Source organism: Gallus gallus, chromosome 20 (assembly GCF_016699485.2).
Source record: "Gallus gallus isolate bGalGal1 chromosome 20, bGalGal1.mat.broiler.GRCg7b, whole genome shotgun sequence".
Classification (NCBI taxonomy): Eukaryota; Metazoa; Chordata; class Aves; order Galliformes; family Phasianidae; genus Gallus; species Gallus gallus.
In genome coordinates this window covers 1,415,121-1,433,460 of record NC_052551.1, presented here as the reverse complement: position 1 = coordinate 1,433,460, position 18,340 = coordinate 1,415,121, and the positions used below count along the sequence as shown (strand labels likewise).

Below are 18,340 nucleotides of genomic sequence, written 5' to 3'. Positions count from 1 at the left end.
GGGAGAGAGCTCTGCAGCACAGAGCCACAGCTTGGCTGCCGAAGGGACAGAGCGCTGAGCCCACTGACAGCTTTTTGGGGAGGGCTCATCTTCTGTCCGAGCAGCCAGGCTCTCCAAAAGATGGATTAGATGAATTGCTTGCACGTTACAGACACCAAGGAGCCCCAGGTAACACAGAGCACACAGGACGGGAGATAGGAGACAGGACGGCGCCACCAGCCCTGCTGGCCACGCACCGCAGGCTGCAGGCACGGACCGGTGGAGCCGTGCACGGCAGGGAGGTAGGAGGGCTTCCCGTCGTTCCGAGATGTGTCCCATCCCCACGCCCCACCCGTCCGCCCAGGCGCCAGCCGACGTGTGCTGCATCTCCATCCCCATCCCATCCCATCCCATCCCATCCCAGCTGCCCCAGTCCTCACATGGTGGCCACACGCTCACCTCCCCAAAGACAGCCTCCGGGCCGCAGCGGATCTTCTTTGTCTTCTGGGTGAAGCCTTGGGAAGCAGAGGAGAGGTGTGAGGCTCCGTTGGGGCTCTGCCCTGCCCTGCCCCGGCCACAGCAGACCCTTCCGTGCCTCCCCGCCTCCCTCCCTCCCGGCTCGCCGCCCACCTCGGAAGCTGAGCTGCACCTGCCGCTCGCCGCGGCCCGGCAGGTGGGAGAGCCGCCGGACGCCGACGCTGAGCGCCATAGAGCCGAGGGCCGACAGCACCGCCCGCCCGCCGTGACTCAGTCCCGACTCGCCCGGCCGGTTCGGCGGCCCGCTCCCTCCAGGTGCCCCACGGGGACGCCTCAGGGCCGGCTCCGAGCACACGGCGGGCCGCCCGCCCCAGCCCTGGGCTATGGCTGAGCACAGCTCCCGGCCACGGAGAACTCGGGGCATCGTTCGCGGCATCGTTCTCGTGCCGTGCGGCAGTGCTGGGAATGGGGAGCACAGAGCCCACGGCCGTTGTGGCCGGAGGGCTGCAGGGGCGTAACACAGGCCGTGGAATGAGACGTTCAGCACGCAGATATGCTGCTGGTGGGCAAATCTGGTGCCCGCTCTAAGCAGATCAGATGGCATCAGCTCCCCAGGGAGCACACGTAGCTTCCCGGCCACCCAGAGCTGCACCGTTTGCATTTGTCTGAAGACAGTGCGTTGGCTTCGGTGAATTAGTGCCGAGCACGGCCTCAGCACGACGCCTGGGTAAAGGAGCACTGCCTGCACCAGGAGGGAGCAGCGCGGGCACAGCGGGGCACGAAGCGCGACGTGGAACAGCTCGCAGCAGGCAGACACTGAGCGAGAACAGCTTTCCTTCCCAGGAGGCTGCACTGAGCTGTCCCTCGCCTCAGGCACCAGGCATGCAGTGAGCCTGCATTCCAGCTACACCCAGGTGGCAGGGAAGGTCACCCTTATCAGATCCAGCATCTGCAGTCACCTCAGCCAGCTGAGAAACGCACTTCCAAGCTCCCTGCGTAGCTCGAGGAGACCAACGGGTACCAAAGACCACCTATTTTCCTCCTTGGAAACAGACATACATTTAAAAAGGGGAGGCAAAACACATTTGTCACTATGCATGGTGCTGTCTCAGAGCCTGTCCTCTGCTAACTGCTCATCTTGCCAAAGAGACCGTTCATTGAAACCAAGCACTGCGCAATGCTGCTGGTATTTCTGTAGCCAAACAAAGGACTGTTTACTGCTGTAAACCTCCTTCAAAGAACACCATTAGAAAAAAAGAAAGGAAGGCACACTCATACACACACACACACACACACACCAGCCCCAGGTTTGTTTGTACATGTAACAGAGTCAAAGAGAGCTCTGCCTACAGGCTGTAAGCAGCAGAAAGCACGAGTAGAGGATGCTCCCAACACAGCACAGCTTCTGCCAAGTTGTAGCTCTGAGTTCTCCTTCCTCTCTTCCACGCTTGTAACTCATTTTAGTTCAGGCCTGCAGCCACTCAAAAGAATCCAAGCAATCTCTCTCATTAAGTGCAAGAAAACTGGATGCTGCAGGCCAGCTGAGGGACTAAATAGGGTGAGAGAATCCAGGTTTCACTAGAGGGAGGAAGCTGCTGCTGTCTGCAGAACACCTGGTGAAAAAAACAACTGTTTGAAGGCAAAACTAACAGGCTCTTCTTGGTTCATTAGTGATCCTAGAGCCACTACCCTTCAAACACAAGCTGTATTTTGGTGACACGATTAGCCTAGCTGAGGGCGTGCAGTCACACCCAGTTCTGCTTACACACAGGTTTGCAACCAATCCGTTTCATAGGCTGAATCACCGGGCGGTCTTCCCATTTCTTCTCACAGATTCCTGGTGTAGTCAGTACAATGGACAAATGCTTTCATAATTTCACAGTAAACAAACAGCTCCTCACTGCAGGATAGGGCTGCAGGATATGCATTTTGTCTTTGTGATTAACAGGTTACAAACTAATGCTGACAGACACCTTGCTCTGCAGCTGCTCACACTCAACCTAAGCTGAATCACGAGGCGAGTACTGTAGCAAAGATCTTCCATAAACCACATGGCTGAAACAAAGAAAAAGCCCAGAAAGGAAACAAAAGTCACAACAGGTCTGTAAATCAAAGCAGATTTATTTATGCAACTCAAAGTGATGACAACTTGTAGTGCATGTTCCTTTATTTTGAAATGAATTACCTCCAGTCTCAAGGAAATCATGCTTTGCTATCATTTGTCTACTTACAACCCCAAACCATGTAGTAACACATGCTTCACACTTCTGAGGATAAGGAACTACTTCCTCATAACTCCACAGATAATCACTTCTTCACTTTATACCAGTGGGACTCCAGGGAAACCACTCAAAGCATTTTAATTCCAATGTTTCCAATTACTGGCTTCTGAAAGTCACATAGCTCATTAATCCCCCACCCACAAATAAGCAAAGTGCAGCATTCTTAAATTGCAACAATGGCTCCAAGCAAAAGGTCATCACAGAATTACATTCTGCTAGTAGAAAAATGTGATAATAAAAATACAATGATTACAAAGTATGGTAACAGAAATTCAAAAATAAATGTCTACATATAAAAATATACTGACATTTTATGAAGGCACAGCAAGAACTACCTCAGGCATCCAACCAAGAGACTGCGGTACTGTAGCAATCAGAAAGATCAATGCAGTGAAATGGTGATGCAGGAGATGTAACGACAAAGGAACCAGCATGATGGAAAAGCATTACAGAGAAAAAAGGAAAGTGCTCACCCATCTAAAGATCTAGGCTGGTAGGGAAAACTCCACAAAGGAGGGATCTCCAACCAGAGAGCCTTCCCCAGTGGCAGTCAGCCCTTAAATAAGGTCTAAGAGAGGTGCAGCCAGCTCCACCCCTTCTGGTCCCACAGCTGAATTGCGTTCACCTGTACTCTCAGTGCTGACTGGGTCCTTTCCTCAGGTGCTCAATCAGTGGTTCAGGCCAGGACTCAGTAGGACCCATACAGGTACCAACCAGTACAGAAGTGTCCCCACATCCAAGGCAGATAGACAGAAGAAAAGAACTACCAAGGAATGAATACATGGTAAGTATCTTTACAATAAATATGTTTGTCCTAACACTGGAAGCAGTGCTGTGTGAGCAGTTCCATGCAGGTGCCCACTGACACCAAGCAGCAGGTAGGTCATGCCAAGTGATGAGGCGTGGTATGATGTGTCTCCACTGCAAGGTGGGAAACCAACAAGGTCTATTTTTCTTTGACAAGAACTGCCAACAGTTTGTTTTTTTTTTTTCATATGTACATTTCTTCCAGTTAGGAACAGGAAATATCAAAGACACAGAGTACAAGTGGGTAAGATAGTGTGACTGGTACAATCTTGAGGCACTGAACACCCCAGAGTATGAAAGGGAAGAACGCGAGCAGACAGCTCTCCTCACCCCAGTGATACGTATGGCCGGCGTGAGGCTGCAGTCTACATCTTCTTTGTTTCCGGCAGTTTCACAGGTGGCCAGCCCTGCAGTTTATAGTATGACACCAGCTGCTTCGGCACTTCAGCCAGAACCACCTGGGAAAGAGCTTCCCGGGGAGCCTGCAAGGGACAGCAAGAATAAATCAAAGGTACTGCAGGGAGAAGAAATACCACAGCAGTGACATACTCTCTTCAAGAATTCAGACTGCAAACCCCACCTGCCAGGCATGTGAGTTCAAGAGCTCCTTACTACAGACTCGGGAGGGCTTCCAGTCAGCCTTGGTGAGCACTGCTGCTGAAAAATCATGTGTTCCCAACCCTGCACCGCTCCCACTGGAAGCCCAGACTCACACAACCTTCATACGGCCCTGATGTGGGTGGGAAGCTGCCCCAGTCACTCGCAATGTGTCTTATTTTGGGTTTCACTGAGCAACGTGCATGAACACCAGTGTCAGAAGAAAATATAGGGAGGAGCTGGGGAACGACAGGACTGTTTTCAACAACAGGGAAGACTTATCTCAGCTTAAATCACTCATGGGACTCAACAACATAGACTGAGACAATATGATCTCATTTCTTTTCCTAAATGTTTGCATCCCAGGAGAGAAAGCTTCTTCTTTACTCGAACTCTGCAATAGCCTAGAGATATTATCAATGATACAATTAAAATTCTTTAGGTAAAGCTGCAGTAGCGCTGTGACAAGGCACGCAGTTTTGATCACAGAAGCTTGTCTCAGCTCTCCCTGGGAAGAAGCCACTTAGGAACTTTGCCATACATACATTAGACACGTGCTAATTTTTGTTGTAACAACTGCATATCTACTGGGCAGCAGAACTGCTCTGACGTTCAAGACAACTTACATTTCTGAACTGTCGGAAAGGCACAAACTGAACGATGTCTCGTGCAACAGGCTCTCCTGTTAGGGATTTCAGGACACCACTGTCCCCATCAAGAAACTCCATTGCCTTGAAATCAGCTTCACCAACTCCAACAATAATGATGGACATCGGCAGCTTAGAAGCATTAACAATTGCTTGCCTGGTTTGGTCCAGATCAGTGATCTCTCCATCTGTGATGATCAGCAAGACAAAGTATTGCTGAAAAACATCAGAAAGTACTCAGTTAGGGAGTTCAGCATCAAAGCTCACATAATTGAAGGCAAAAGGAGCAATTTCTGACTCTAAAAAAGCAAGCAGACTGTGCAGTGAATAAGACAAAAACAAAAAAATCAAAAGGAATTAACCTAAGTTCCTTTTTCTATATGCATACCACCTCTCCCTGTGCACTTCACATTTCCTCTGTGTTAGATAAAAGACAGAGGCTTGAATTTGATCTACAAAGAAAAATTACACCAATTAACATACAACACTAGCAATGAGCTAAGTACTTCCAAATCAGCAAAGCTGCATACAGCACACACAGACAGATGCTGCTTCATTCACTGGCATCACAAAAAAAGGATAAAATTTAATAATAAATATTTGTTACTCCAAAAAGTCAGTTTGGATGGGACCCTGGGCACTGATCTGGTCAGTGGCAACCAGCCCATGGCAGGGACCGGGGCTGCGGGAGCTCTGAGGTCCCTTAAAGCCCAATCCATTCTGTGACTCTATGTTTTAATTATCAGTAATCTAAGTGGTAACTATTAGAAATCTGAACATATGGCAGCAGCAAATGTCACGTCATGGAGACACTCCAGAGGCGACACAGAAGGGAAAGGACACAGGAGCTTTTCTGGAAGAAAAAAAACCCTAAGCCAAAACATTGGCAAGATAAAGCATTTAAAAATCCCCTTCCTTTCCAGAGGCTAAGGTTCAGCACCTCACTCTGAAAACTGCAAGCACTGTTTTATAGCAACTATCTGCAGGCTTAAGATGAAAACAAACATATCAGAGACTTAGAATGAAAATTAAACTTCCAAAAGCCAGTTAATACAAGTTTACTGTGATTGCACCTATTACCGACATACCCTTTACTTTTCACGTATAAGAAAAAGTAGAAATATTCAACAAAAATACAGAGGTTTCCCCAAAGGGTTTGGATAGCTAAAAAAAAAATAATACCCTCAGAAATGTAAGAAGAGTATTTCCCTAGAACAAGTACCTCATCATCTTCTACTTCAGTCAAAATCAAAATCCTGATACAGCTAGCCCAGAAGGTGAGTATCAGAGCATACATCAGAATTCCTTCTAACTAGGTAGTCAAAATGGAATCAGTTAAATGTATCAGGAAATAAGCCATTCATCCTTACGAACAACAAATTAAGTTTTAAGAGATGGAGTTGAATTTTAACAGCAGCCATGGCCATGCAAGCACACAAACAAGACATGCAGTGCAGCTGCAGAAGCAAGCATGGCCACTCTGCAACACAACATGTTGATCTGCCAGCTCTCCAATCAGTTTGTAAGCAAGGCCCTCTGGATATCTTGATGCAAACATGGTGGGACAAACAGCCAAGTCCTCTGACATTTTTCAGTTCTTCTTCGTGAACATTCTTGAATGCAAAATTGCTTGGAATAAAACATACAGGGCCCCTTTATTCTGCATGCATTCTCTACAGTGATGGAGGTTGGCAAGAGAGGTAAGGGTAACACCACTGCTGACAAAGTCCAGTTGGTCAAAAAGCCAACACAGCACCGCTATATACTTTGTTGGTAAAGACTCATATCAATATCAACTTATCAACCAAGAGAGTAGGAAGTCCCTCTGGAGGTTGGTAAGAGAGGACCAAACTTGAAACCTCGAGGAAGGAGGAAGGAATCTCTTTACCATTCCACTCTATCTCATCATGAACAGAAAAACAGAAACATCACCCAGATGCAGATCCATAGGAAAGGACGTGCACTCACAGAAGCAGTTCTCTGTTGCGCCGAGTGTGCAGCAAACCTTGCCACGTGGTTTATAATAGGAGAGAAGTTGGTTGGGCCATAGAGTCGGATCTGAGGAAGGATCTGGCGGTAGGCATCAACTATTCCTTGGATCCCTGTAATACAAGGAAGGCGAGCTGCCTCACACTTTCTCCTGTAATTATTTAAAGCTATTACTAAATAGAATGGCAAAGGATAATCACACTGGTGTGAACTCCTAAAGGACAAAACAAACAGCAGATAAGAGTGAACATACGAGGCACAGAGCTGAAACCAGTGGACATCTGCAGAGACAACATTTCCAGATTTCTCTCCTGTTCTACATTCTTTAGGCTACTTTTAGTGACTCTAACAAAATAAAAGTAATGGAAGCTGGGGGTAAACAATCCAGCAAATGCATGCTGGTGATCTTGTCCTTTTTCTACCCTGTCATTCAGTTTCTTTGAAATGATTGTAGTCTAATTAGACAAGGTCACAGACTTCTCTGGAACAGTTAATTGCCAATTTCCCCAGTGCAAGATGGACAACAGTTCCTGGATTTAAATGCTTTTTAACAGAAAAATAAGTCCCCAAGGTTCCTCCCATGCAAGAAGTTTCCCTCACATTAACTAATCAAAATGTCAGAAGTCTGATTTTTGATGGTTCCAATTCTTTTGTGGGTCCATTTAAATTGCCCTACGTACTGGCATATAGTGATGCACTTTTATTTGCCATTGCCCTCCATACGGATTTCAGTGCTCTATTTCTCAAAACTACTGCAACAAGTACTGTTACAGAGCAATTACACAGACTGCAGTGAGACAGGCATGTGGAACTGAGCAGGGAAATGCTTCCATTTTAACACCGATTCTCAGATTCCATTTTTGTTGGCCTTAGACTAGATAGAAAACATGAGGAAAATTCTTTATTCCAGAACAATTCCACGTTACTGCTTGCCAAGAGAGCCCTTAGAAGTTCATAATCTGATTTACAGACAAGCCACTAAAAACAGCTGAAATAACTACCACAGAAGAATGGGGCTTTGAGGAAAATAAACACTTGAGACAATCCTTTAAAAACAACAGAAGAACACTGGTAATACCGAAGTAGCCACCGCTGTCACTAACAGCCTTAACACGTGGTAGCTTTGGAAGTGTGACTAACACAGACACACTGCCACCTATAGCACAACAAGAAATAACCAAGTTGCTGCAACAAAAATTTCAGCAGGCTATCAGAATCACAGGTTGGCTGAGTTTCAAAAGGACCTCTGGAGAACATCTCATCCAAACCCACTTAACTAACAGGGCCACCTACAGACAGTAGCCCAGGCCCAAGCCCATGACTTTTGAAGGTCTCCAAGGAGAAAAACTCCTCAACCTCTCTGGGAAACCTGCTTCAGTGTTCTATTACACAGTACAGAGGTGCTTCCTGATGTTTAGAACCCCCACATGTCCCAGCTCCCTCCATCTCCAACAATCAAACTTGACCTAGATTGCTTCACTGGAGCTTATGCAGACCACACAGAAGTCTGCATCAATAGATTTTTACATTCAGGTGAGAGTACACATAGTTTGCTGGATGTCTTCACACTGCATCTGTTGTTTTTGTTTTTGTTTGGTTTTTTACCAGTTATGAAAGGAATGAACACTTCAAACATCAGTCCCTCTCAGTGAAATATTAATAAAGAGGTGTCCTCACCTTGACAGTAAGGGTTGTTGGGATTGAAGTTCAAAGCAAACTCATGAGACACCTAGAAATGGCGATGTTACAACCAGTTAGAGAATGCAGACATTAGCAGAGCAGCTGCACAGTGCTGTGAAGGCCTTACCTGCCAGCTAGGAGGAACCTGTGCTCCGAACCCAAACGCAGGAAACAGCTTGTCCCTTGGGAAAAAGGGCAACAAGAAGAAATGAGAAAGAGAAATCCTGTAATATTTTACTAATTCTGTTTTATTCCCAGAAACAGCTGTACACGAAGGTTCAATTCCTGCCATCAAGGACAAGCACACCACCTAGTTTTCCCATGGTCAGTAAACAGTTACCCAAGGATTTCAGGCGTGGGACTGACAATTTCACAATGTCTCTGAATGCAGTATCCTGCACAACTCTCAGGAGATTTCACAGTAGCAAAAGAAAAGCCAATCCAGTCACAGCTTTGCTGAAGGACAGAGCAGGCAAACAGGCTCCCACTGAGTCTAACAGGGGATTCATGTTTGAAATGCACCATTACCAAGAAGGGATTACAACCAGCTAAAGTAGCATTACAGGGTAACCCAGGGCCACAAAGGTGCAGATCTGGAAGGACAAATAAAGCAAACATGCTTTATTAAAAAGGATTTTCATTGCCTTTCTTGGCAATACCAGAAGCAGGAAGAAGCAGCAGCAGTTCCAGAAGGGATCTCCCAAGGAAAGGCAGCAGCACCTCAGTCATCCAAATACTACAGCTCCAGAATGAGGTATCAGCCCTGACCAACAATCCACTGTAAAACATTTTTTATAAGGGGGCTAGAACAGCTAAGAACCTCTTACATACGTGTCATAATCCTGGACTACACTTCCCACACTCCAGATGGCAATCAAGTACTCATTTATCCCATCTGGGCTGATGTAGTGAAGAGAATCTGGTGAGTTGGGATCACCATTGGAGCCAGTGAAGTCTATGCCCACCTAATCAGTTTGGAGGATGATAACAGCAGGTCAGTGAAACAGCATCATAAGCAAATGAGAAGTAGCAAAAACAACCAGAAACAGAGGGATAAGAACAGCCCCATACCGCTCCCTCCCTGCCAGGCACAAAGACAACTTCAAACAGGGGCAGGCAAACAAGCCTGCACATCTCCCACCAGGGCACATGCACATCCTTAGAGCAGCTGTCCTTTCCATCTAGACAGGGAATTGATTTCTCAGAAGAAGCTTGAAAAATCCAAGATCCATTAAATTTGCTACTTGATATCAAAAAGCAAAATATAAAAATCAATTCTTTTTGGCAGCGTTCATTACTCCTTAAGACACATACTGCAAATTAAAAGTACTAACCATAACTTCATTGCCATGTTCTATCGTCTACTAAGACATGAAGCGGGAAAACAACTCACTGTAAAATTAATCTGGCAGCCTCCCATAACATAGTCCAGGAACGAATAGTCTGTTTCAATCTAGAGGAACAGACAGACAGCGTTACACCTCCTTCCTGTAACAATAGATTTCTTGATCATCAGAAAATAGAAAAAGACAAACAACAGCCATCTTCCTACCTTGCAGGACTTTATGCTAATAATGCCTGAGTTTTTGTAGCTCTTTTTCCTTTGTTTCTTCTCAGGATGAATGCATTCAAATTCCATCTACAAAAAGAAAGCAGACAATAAGCAAATTATAAAACATCTGCAGCAGTGCTAACTATTGAAATAGAGCAGTGTGAGACATCGCAACTTCGGAGTATTATGAAACTTCATTTTAGAAGTGTTTGTGACTACTGTGGCTGCTATTTGACAAGTTAAATTGATGCTTTTGCTGCCATCACTGGGCAAAGCACATGAGAATATTTCAAAGAAGTTCCTCTCTGTGACAACCTGACTCTTGCTCTCTGTAGAACCATTGAACACTTAACAGAGGGCAAAGAAGTTTGTCACAAATACAAACATTTCTCTTAACATAACTGCATTCTTTTTCAGTTAAGGTCAGGAAATGAACTCAGAAGCCAAGGAGGCAAAGTGAGAAGGGGGAGGGAAGGAGGCCAAAAAGCCCTAGGTCTCAGGTTCTCAGTAGCAGAGGGATCAGTGTTCTGATATCACTGTTTTGTTTCACTTAACAGTAGTTCTGATTTCATATGGGTTAGGGAAGAAGGCAACAATCTTCCATAAGCTTTAGGATTACAAATACAGAAATCAAATTGGCTGGTGACTAGAAGCACTCCCAGGCTATGTCCTGCAAATGGATTCATTGGTCTGAATTCAGATGAGACCTCTCCATGAAAATGAGTGTACAGGCTTTTGCTGTAGAAAACAGAGAAACTGGCACCACTAGCAAATACTCAAATTACTCTAAAATGAGTGCCCAAGATAAAGCAAGAAGAGAGACCGTTGGAAGCACCATTTCTTCCCACTATCTAGAAAGCTACCTAGAAAGGCAACCAGAATGCTGGTGAGGGCGACCAGCTCAGGCACACATTACCTGAGACAAGTCCTACCTCTGGACTGTTCTGTTAAGCTCTTTTAAAGAAGCTCTTTTGCTTCCATTTGATTCAGGAGAGGCAAAATCATGCAGAATGGCTTGCAAAAAGCAGTACATAGCCAGCAGACAACAGGCTGAAGGATGTCTGTAGGAACAGGAAGGGTAACAGCACCCAAGGAAAACAGCAGCATCCTCCCCATGCCAGGTTTTATTTTTCCAAGATAATGGCTTAAGAATACAGAGACAGATACAGAAGAAAAAAGACTTTTGAAAGCAGCAACTGAAAATCCCTCAGAGATCTGTATTAAAAAGGGTTTGTGACAGACTGAATTACAGATGAAACTGAGGAACAAAGAAAGCTCACCGGACAGCCATCCACTGCTTTCTGCAGCTGAGTCAGGTTAGTTTCAAAAACACCTATCAAGTCATGTGACCCATCACTGTCATGATCAGAGCACTGCACCTGAAAGGAAAGAGACAGCAAGAAATGGGTAAGCATACTGTGTTAGGGTGAATGACAGCTGCTCACCACGCAATCTCCTGCCTCCAACAGCTTTGCAGTGATGCTAGTGAATCTCCCTGTCAAATCTGATCCAGTGGTGCGATCCATATCACTACCTGAAACCTGACAGTAGGAGACACACTGTGTGTATCCCAGAACAAGGAAGACATTCAATTGCTCACCTACTTGAGTATGCAAAGTGACAGCCTTCCTTCCAGTTCAAATGGAAACAAAACAAAAACGAAGAAAAAAAAAAATCAACAAAATAAAGCCCCAGACTTCACAGGCCAAAAATACAAAGTTGAAATCATTCAGGACACGATATGCAAGTGGAGTAATGGGAAGAAGCACCTAAAAGTCTTATCTAATTTCTGAATAAACTTCTTTCTTCTGCCTGGCAACAGTGTCAATTTGCAAAGAAACTACAATTTCCACGGAGCGCTAAGTCTGTCTTTTTCTGCATCTTATAGCAATCAAATTACAAACAATTAATAACCAGTCACGTTTAAAACAGCGCGTAAGCTTGAATCTTCAGAACTAGAGAATGCAAAATAGCAATGCATTTAAAAACAAAAAATATGATAATAACTATGGCTTCAAGCTAACACAGCACGATGTGCATTGGCAACAGCTCCCCATGAAATCAACAACTGTAAGAAGCAGTTATAACATGCACAATGCACATGACAGCAGAACAAAAGTAATTCCAGAAGCAGTCAGTCAAGAAAGCTTATGAATGGCAGCTTTTCCCCCTGCTCAAGCTCACACACTCCTCCAATTCAAAAGCCCATTCAGATTTGCTTTTATTAACCAAGAAACTGGTGTTACTCCAGTACTAACCAGGGTGACAGCTTTCTCCTCAGCATTATTGATAAGGTGAACCTACAGGTAACGCCTAGATAAGGAAGTCAAATTCAATCAGCAAATTTGAGGACGGGGTTCTTGGACAACTACCTGCTGCTTTTGATCCACCTGGGATCTTCCACTGCTATCAGTGGGAAACGTGCACAAAAAGCTGAGTGAACTGCAGACGAAGCTAGCCACCCAAACTAGAGGCACCGTGCCATCCTTCAGGTTCTTCACTGGAAAAACAAAATTGCTTTAGAGATTGTGCCATTCTTCTCCTTCTTCATCCGTCCCAACCCACCACTGTTCTGTCCATCCCTTCTACATTCTGTGCCAAGGAAGCATCCCCAAGCCTCCTCTTCTGCCCCTCTCAACAACTCTAATGTTCAAAGCATCACTCAAAAGATATGTGACCACATCAGGGAGGCCACTGCAGGTCATTGTGAGAGACTGAGGGTGCCCTTGGCACTAACATGCTGCAGAGAACACAGCAGTTTGCACCTTTCTCTTCTGCTTGTCCCTGTCCCCTCCTGACCACAGACAAAAGAATCCAACTACTTAATGACCAGTTCTGTTAGTGGTTCACAGTATGAGTTAGCTTACAACAAAGCTCTTTTTGCAAGGGTTTTCTAAAATGGACAAAGATTCGGAGTGCACAGCCCGAAGGGTGCTGCTGCTGCAAACAGAACATGGAAGATGTGAAGTGGGGAACAAACACCTGAATCTGCCAGTAACTGCCTTCTGAAACATGGTCTGACCTCAGTGGTCAGCTAACCGCAGGTTACTGCATTGCGATTATTTACTGATTAATTACTCAACTGAACCATCAAATATTCACTGGAATACTTTCAGTGGGTAAAAGCCTCCTTTTATCTACAAGAGAAACTTCCAAAATTCACACCAAATGGATTTGCTTTTATGCACATGCCACCAAATGCACGGTCTGGAAAGGGTTTGTTATTGTTGCACTGTATTTTTTTTAAATCCCACATTTACTACTTCTATTTAAACAATTATGGGAGGGAGAAACTACTTTCATATGCCTCTTTCTTAAAGAAACCATCAGAAGATTATATTACGTCTCAAATCTGAGCTGTTTTTAATATGGAACAACAGCGACACCCCTCTACTTCACAATTACTTAAATGTTAGTTAGCATTGTTAATTTGATCAAAAGATTTATGTTTACACACACATTTAGTGCACATTTCCCATTACAGAACCCTCATGCATGGCTGGCAGAGCTGACACTTACAAGACATACCAAACTGACAGGTGCCCACATGGACATTTCCCTAATGCTGCAGTACAAAGACTTCTCTGCTCAGCAACCACCATCATTCCTTGTCTGATTGTTCCTATGCAAATTTTAGAAAGCCTTGAACAAGAGGTTCCAAGCAGCATGTACCAAAGGGAAACAGATCTCCAGTGGAATATTCCACTCCTTAGTTCCACTGCTCCTGGCCACCAGTATGGAATCCTCTTTCTGACCAACTTCCCCACAGGTAAACTGTGAAAATTAATAGCTTATTTGCACGTGCATTCAGGATTTGGGGGTGAAAGGAACTAACAGCAAAGATCTATATTTTGTTTTGCTTTTAAACAGATCATTGCAAAACAAATCCCAAAGCACAGAAAGGTTCTAAAGCAAAAGCAGAAGTGTTTCAGAGTATAGGAAATACAACCTCATAACAAAATGTCTCAGCCATACCATGTCACTTCTGACGAGGTAGCACACAGCTCTTAACCTCCTCCTTTCCACATTTCCTTTAGCACCTTCAGACCAAGAAGACTTCTTTCTGATCTAAGATTGCTCACTGTCCAGTAACAAAAGCTCATGACCACTGCTTAGAACACATTCAACAAACCCAGCACGTTTGAACCAGGGTAATAACCTCAGCAGTTTTTTGGATCTGCCATGCTGCATGAATAAAAAGATCGGCATGCATTGATTTCTGCTAAACCTTTCAGATCAAACTTCCAGCACAAGCTTTCTTCATAGGCACGATGAGGCAGGAAAACTCTGTAAATGGAAAGTGTTTAGGAGCTGAATAAGCAGAGGGAGATAATACTCAACATTAAACTATTTAAAGCTTTAAGTGCTTCTATATCATTAGTGCATTCTTAGAACACAAATTGAATTAATTTGCTATCAGATAACTTTTGTAGAAAGTTATTCAAAGATAGAATTGTTCTGCTACTGCCCCCATAATTCAGGACCAGTGTATTAATTCTCGTATGTGAGACCACAAGAAATCCCAGTTCTAACTCGAGATCAAATTTCTTGCTGGAACAGAAAGAAAAACGAGATGGAATGAAAAACAAGATGGAATGAAAAACAAGATGGAATAAGCTCACCATTCTCATGAATAGACGAAGCAGACACCTGCCCTCTCTATGTCAGTATCCTAATGCATTCAAGTTTATCCAATATATAAGCCTCACAGCTAACATAGCATTAGAAAGCCACAATTAAACAAAAACCCCACAATCTGAAACTCTAACCAGAATAGCCAATAACCATTCAAAATCATTCTTGTGACTAATCATTAGAAACTGCATCACTTCTGCATTTCCTGACTTCTCCATTTGACAACTCATAATGTTTCGGTACAGACTTCACACTTAATAGATACATAATCACTTATCTGCCATATTATTCTAGAAAAGCAATTTACAATTTTGAATATGACTAGACGACTTCATTACTCATAGTTAATATGTCAGAGATTGGGTTACTTATAACAACAAACAAATCTGAATTGCTGAAGGCTGTACCTTGATAGGTTTATTAAGATCACCACCACAGAACGTCTGCAAGGGAACGCTGAACCTCCTCCAGCATGGACTTAAGTTGTTCTTAACGACCTTAAAAAGAAATTACAGCATAACATCACATGAGAGACGTGATGCGCAAATTACTAAGAAACATAACATGAGGGTTCTGTACTTCTGTGGGACGACATGGAACAGCCTCAGTCACTTCTACCCTGACATGAGCAAAGAGATGCGCTGTTAGAAGCCTGAAGTTCAGAGCTGGGCAGAACTGCAGAGCCATGCCAATCTCACAGCTCACTGCCACTAAAAGGCAGAAGAGTCCTGCCACTGTTCCCTTGGTACATGGTCGGATTCTTCAGCTTAACTCTCATTAGGCAGGAAATTAACCATTTTCTGCCAGGTAGCCAGTGAGTAGAATCCCTTTCTGGGGAGACAAGTTTCACTGCAGAAGTGGAGCACAGCATTACCAGAAGTGAGATACACTAAGCTGTCAGACAAACTTAACAAGAAACACATCAGTGTAGAAATGCTACCTCTGATCTGTACACCAGCTGCCACATTCCAGCATCATTCTGCTTGTACAGCTCCAGAAATGGATCCGATTTACCTAAGAAATCCTGCAAACAAAATCCCAACAGACCTTCATCAGACCTCTGTATTATCCTCAGATAAGAGAAGAGCTAGGTAATCAGTACAACTCACTTCTAACAAATCACAAAGTCAAATAAGCCATACGTTTCCTTACCTCTTTTAAACTGCAGCACTTTACAAATCATCACAGTGTACCAGCTCTGATTACAAGAATGTGCTTCCTTAGAGCATTTTGTTACTATAAATCACTCTTGGCTTAAAGTAACACCAAGGCAGCATATCTAAGCTTCCACCTTTTCCTCCTTTATAACATTACAAAAGTCCACTTCATGTCACAGTTACAATATTCAATCGAAACAATTATTTAATACGTTAAAGTATAGAATACTCCAAAACCAAAATAATTATCCAGAACCGAAACCTGGTGGTTGAATCTCTTATCTGCTATCATGCTTTCTGCCATGTAATTATGTCTCCACTACTGGCAACAGAACAGTGAGCCTTTTTACACATGCCTTACAGTGCTTAGCTGAACGCCTGCAGTATAGTAAGAATCCTGGCCAAAGGCACTTGCTGTAGATATAATCAAGACCAACACAAGCATGCAATATCATTAAAAAATAAATAAATTAATCAATACCTTTTTGTCCAAGTTTCGGGCTTCGATTTCCAGATTAACAACCCTGGTATCTTTAATCTCCTCTGCTGTAATCTGTGCCAAAAATTTTAAAAAGTACAGAATTTTGTGTATCTTTTATGCATGAAAAAACCTCCATGTATTGTTACAAATATATACTGTTCCTCTACACATTCTGAACTTGAAAACAGAAAGAAACAAAACCAGAAATGTTACTCTGTCGCAGACCTTGTACCAAAGAATGAGAAATCCTTTTTTCCACACAACCTCTTTACCGTAATGGTGCCTTTTCCTGCTGGCTTTCCCTCCTTCAGCTCCAGAGGTCGGGTAAACACTGAGCTGGACACAATCTGAGATTAAAAGACAGATAATATAATATCAAGGTAGAGAAAGATCATTATTATTGAAGGATTATTAAGAAACAACGAATTATTCTTCAGGAGGAATTATTTTTAAAACTCAGCTTAAAAAAAAAAAAAACATTTCCTACAGTGACAGCTACCAGTTTGTGCTCCTGAAATGGTTAAGCAGCCTTAAAGTTTTCCCTCTCCACAAAATAATTCCCTGTAACACATCCCAAAACTTAACACTAGCCTCCTGTTGCTGCTTCCCCCAAGACCAAGACTTTTGCATTTTAAGTAGCCAAACAGCTACTGAAAATCAGACTGTCTATTTATTTAAGTCCTTCACTATCTCAAACCCCATCCTTCTCCTTCTACCTAACAATACCAACTCCTCTTCAGGAAATTCATGCAGATTCTCAGGCAATCTTCCCTGAATTAACGGCCTGAGGATTTTTTTGCCCCAAGGAAACCAAAAGGCTACCATTGCTCTCCAGGGTTTTCCTCACTCCCAGGCTCCAGCTAGTGCTACAAATGCTCCTACATGAAGCAAGGACTTCAAAGGCTGTAAGCTCTGGGGCTGTTCAGCCTGGGGAAGAAAAGGCTGAGCAGGGATCTAGTCAATGCTTAGCAATATCCATAAGGGGGGAGGCAACCAATGGGGCCAAGTTCTGTTCAGCAGTGCCTAGAGACAGGAAGAGGGGCAGTGGGCACGAACTGGAACACAGGAAGTTCCATCTGAACATGAGGAAGAACTTCTGTGCAGTGAGGGTGCCCAAGCCCTGGCACAGGCTATGCACAGAGGTGCTGGATTCTCCTTCTCTGGAGATATCCAAACCCGCCCGGATGCTTTCCTATGCAACCTGCTGTAGGGAACCTGGATAGTGAGGGGGTTGGATTAAACCAACCCGTTAGTTTTATGGTTTTGTTTATTAACAATATTATGGCCCAATTCGTCTTCACTCAGTGCAGCCCAGGAAAGCCCAAAGGCTGGACACCCATGGACTGGATGATCTCCAGAGGTTCATCCCACCCCTACAATTCCAGGACTCACAAAGCACACGTTTTTAACCTTCGCTGTGTGCTCACCATCACGGTTCCTCCAGTTATATTCAACAGACAAGAACTAATCTGTTTTGGAAGTGTAACAAAGCAGAGCTTAAAAAACGGACATGCTGCAGCCTCTGAGCAGCCGGCCAGGCCTGCCGCGCCTCAGCCCTCACACACCTGTCCCAGCGTGCACTCCATGCCCCCGAGGAAGTCATCGTCGCTGAGCTCAGCAGACTTGTTGTCGATGTCGTACACGCCGAACTTCAGCTTCTGCACCTTCTCAAAGTAGTAGTCAACGAGCAGCTTCTTGGAGAATTCCGGGTCATGGCAGTTCTTAATCCTCTCCGTGCGATCTAACTGTACGGACACAGGGACAAATATAAAAGGCACTTGGATAAAGGCCGAGGGTGAGGGCAGGCGCGGGGGAACGGGCGAAGCAGCGCCTCGCCGTGCCTGCAGCGGAGGGCAGCCCCGCGCACCGAGCGGCCGTACCTCAGCCCAGCAGCCTCCCACGTCCTGCAGGAGGACGCACAGCGGGTCCGACTTGGAGCCGACGTCGCGGTCGAGGAGGCGGCGGCAGTTCACGGACAGCTGCACCCGGCTCACGCACTGCGCCATCTGCGGGCAGAAGCGCGGGAAGGGGTCAGCCCGGCCGCTCCCGGCCCCGCA

The 18,340-nt window shown here is 44.7% G+C and overlaps 2 protein-coding genes across 2 annotated transcripts in view; both read right to left on the bottom strand.

Moving 5' to 3' along the window:
* FER1L4 overlaps nucleotides 1-704 on the bottom strand; it is a 34,631-nt gene extending 33,927 nt beyond the window's left edge. The window contains exons 1-2 of the mRNA XM_015296254.4: nucleotides 610-704; nucleotides 439-494 (exon numbers count right to left, since the gene is read on the bottom strand). Of these exons, the coding sequence (XP_015151740.2) occupies nucleotides 439-494; nucleotides 610-688 (135 nt within the window). The 5' untranslated portion in view covers nucleotides 689-704. The remainder of the gene's footprint in view (nucleotides 1-438; nucleotides 495-609) is intronic.
* Nucleotides 705-2,559: 1,855 nt separating this feature from the next.
* The window catches only part of CPNE1 (copine 1), a 42,459-nt gene continuing 26,678 nt past the window's right edge, over nucleotides 2,560-18,340 (bottom strand). The window contains exons 2-17 of the mRNA NM_001171738.3: nucleotides 18,164-18,289; nucleotides 17,849-18,028; nucleotides 16,556-16,630; nucleotides 16,284-16,355; nucleotides 15,586-15,669; nucleotides 15,053-15,142; nucleotides 11,291-11,389; nucleotides 10,011-10,097; nucleotides 9,852-9,911; nucleotides 9,290-9,423; nucleotides 8,586-8,640; nucleotides 8,456-8,507; nucleotides 6,758-6,891; nucleotides 4,769-5,005; nucleotides 3,876-4,027; nucleotides 2,560-3,501 (exon numbers count right to left, since the gene is read on the bottom strand). Of these exons, the coding sequence (NP_001165209.1) occupies nucleotides 3,911-4,027; nucleotides 4,769-5,005; nucleotides 6,758-6,891; nucleotides 8,456-8,507; nucleotides 8,586-8,640; nucleotides 9,290-9,423; nucleotides 9,852-9,911; nucleotides 10,011-10,097; nucleotides 11,291-11,389; nucleotides 15,053-15,142; nucleotides 15,586-15,669; nucleotides 16,284-16,355; nucleotides 16,556-16,630; nucleotides 17,849-18,028; nucleotides 18,164-18,289 (1,602 nt within the window). The 3' untranslated portion in view covers nucleotides 2,560-3,501; nucleotides 3,876-3,910. The remainder of the gene's footprint in view (nucleotides 3,502-3,875; nucleotides 4,028-4,768; nucleotides 5,006-6,757; nucleotides 6,892-8,455; nucleotides 8,508-8,585; nucleotides 8,641-9,289; nucleotides 9,424-9,851; nucleotides 9,912-10,010; nucleotides 10,098-11,290; nucleotides 11,390-15,052; nucleotides 15,143-15,585; nucleotides 15,670-16,283; nucleotides 16,356-16,555; nucleotides 16,631-17,848; nucleotides 18,029-18,163; nucleotides 18,290-18,340) is intronic.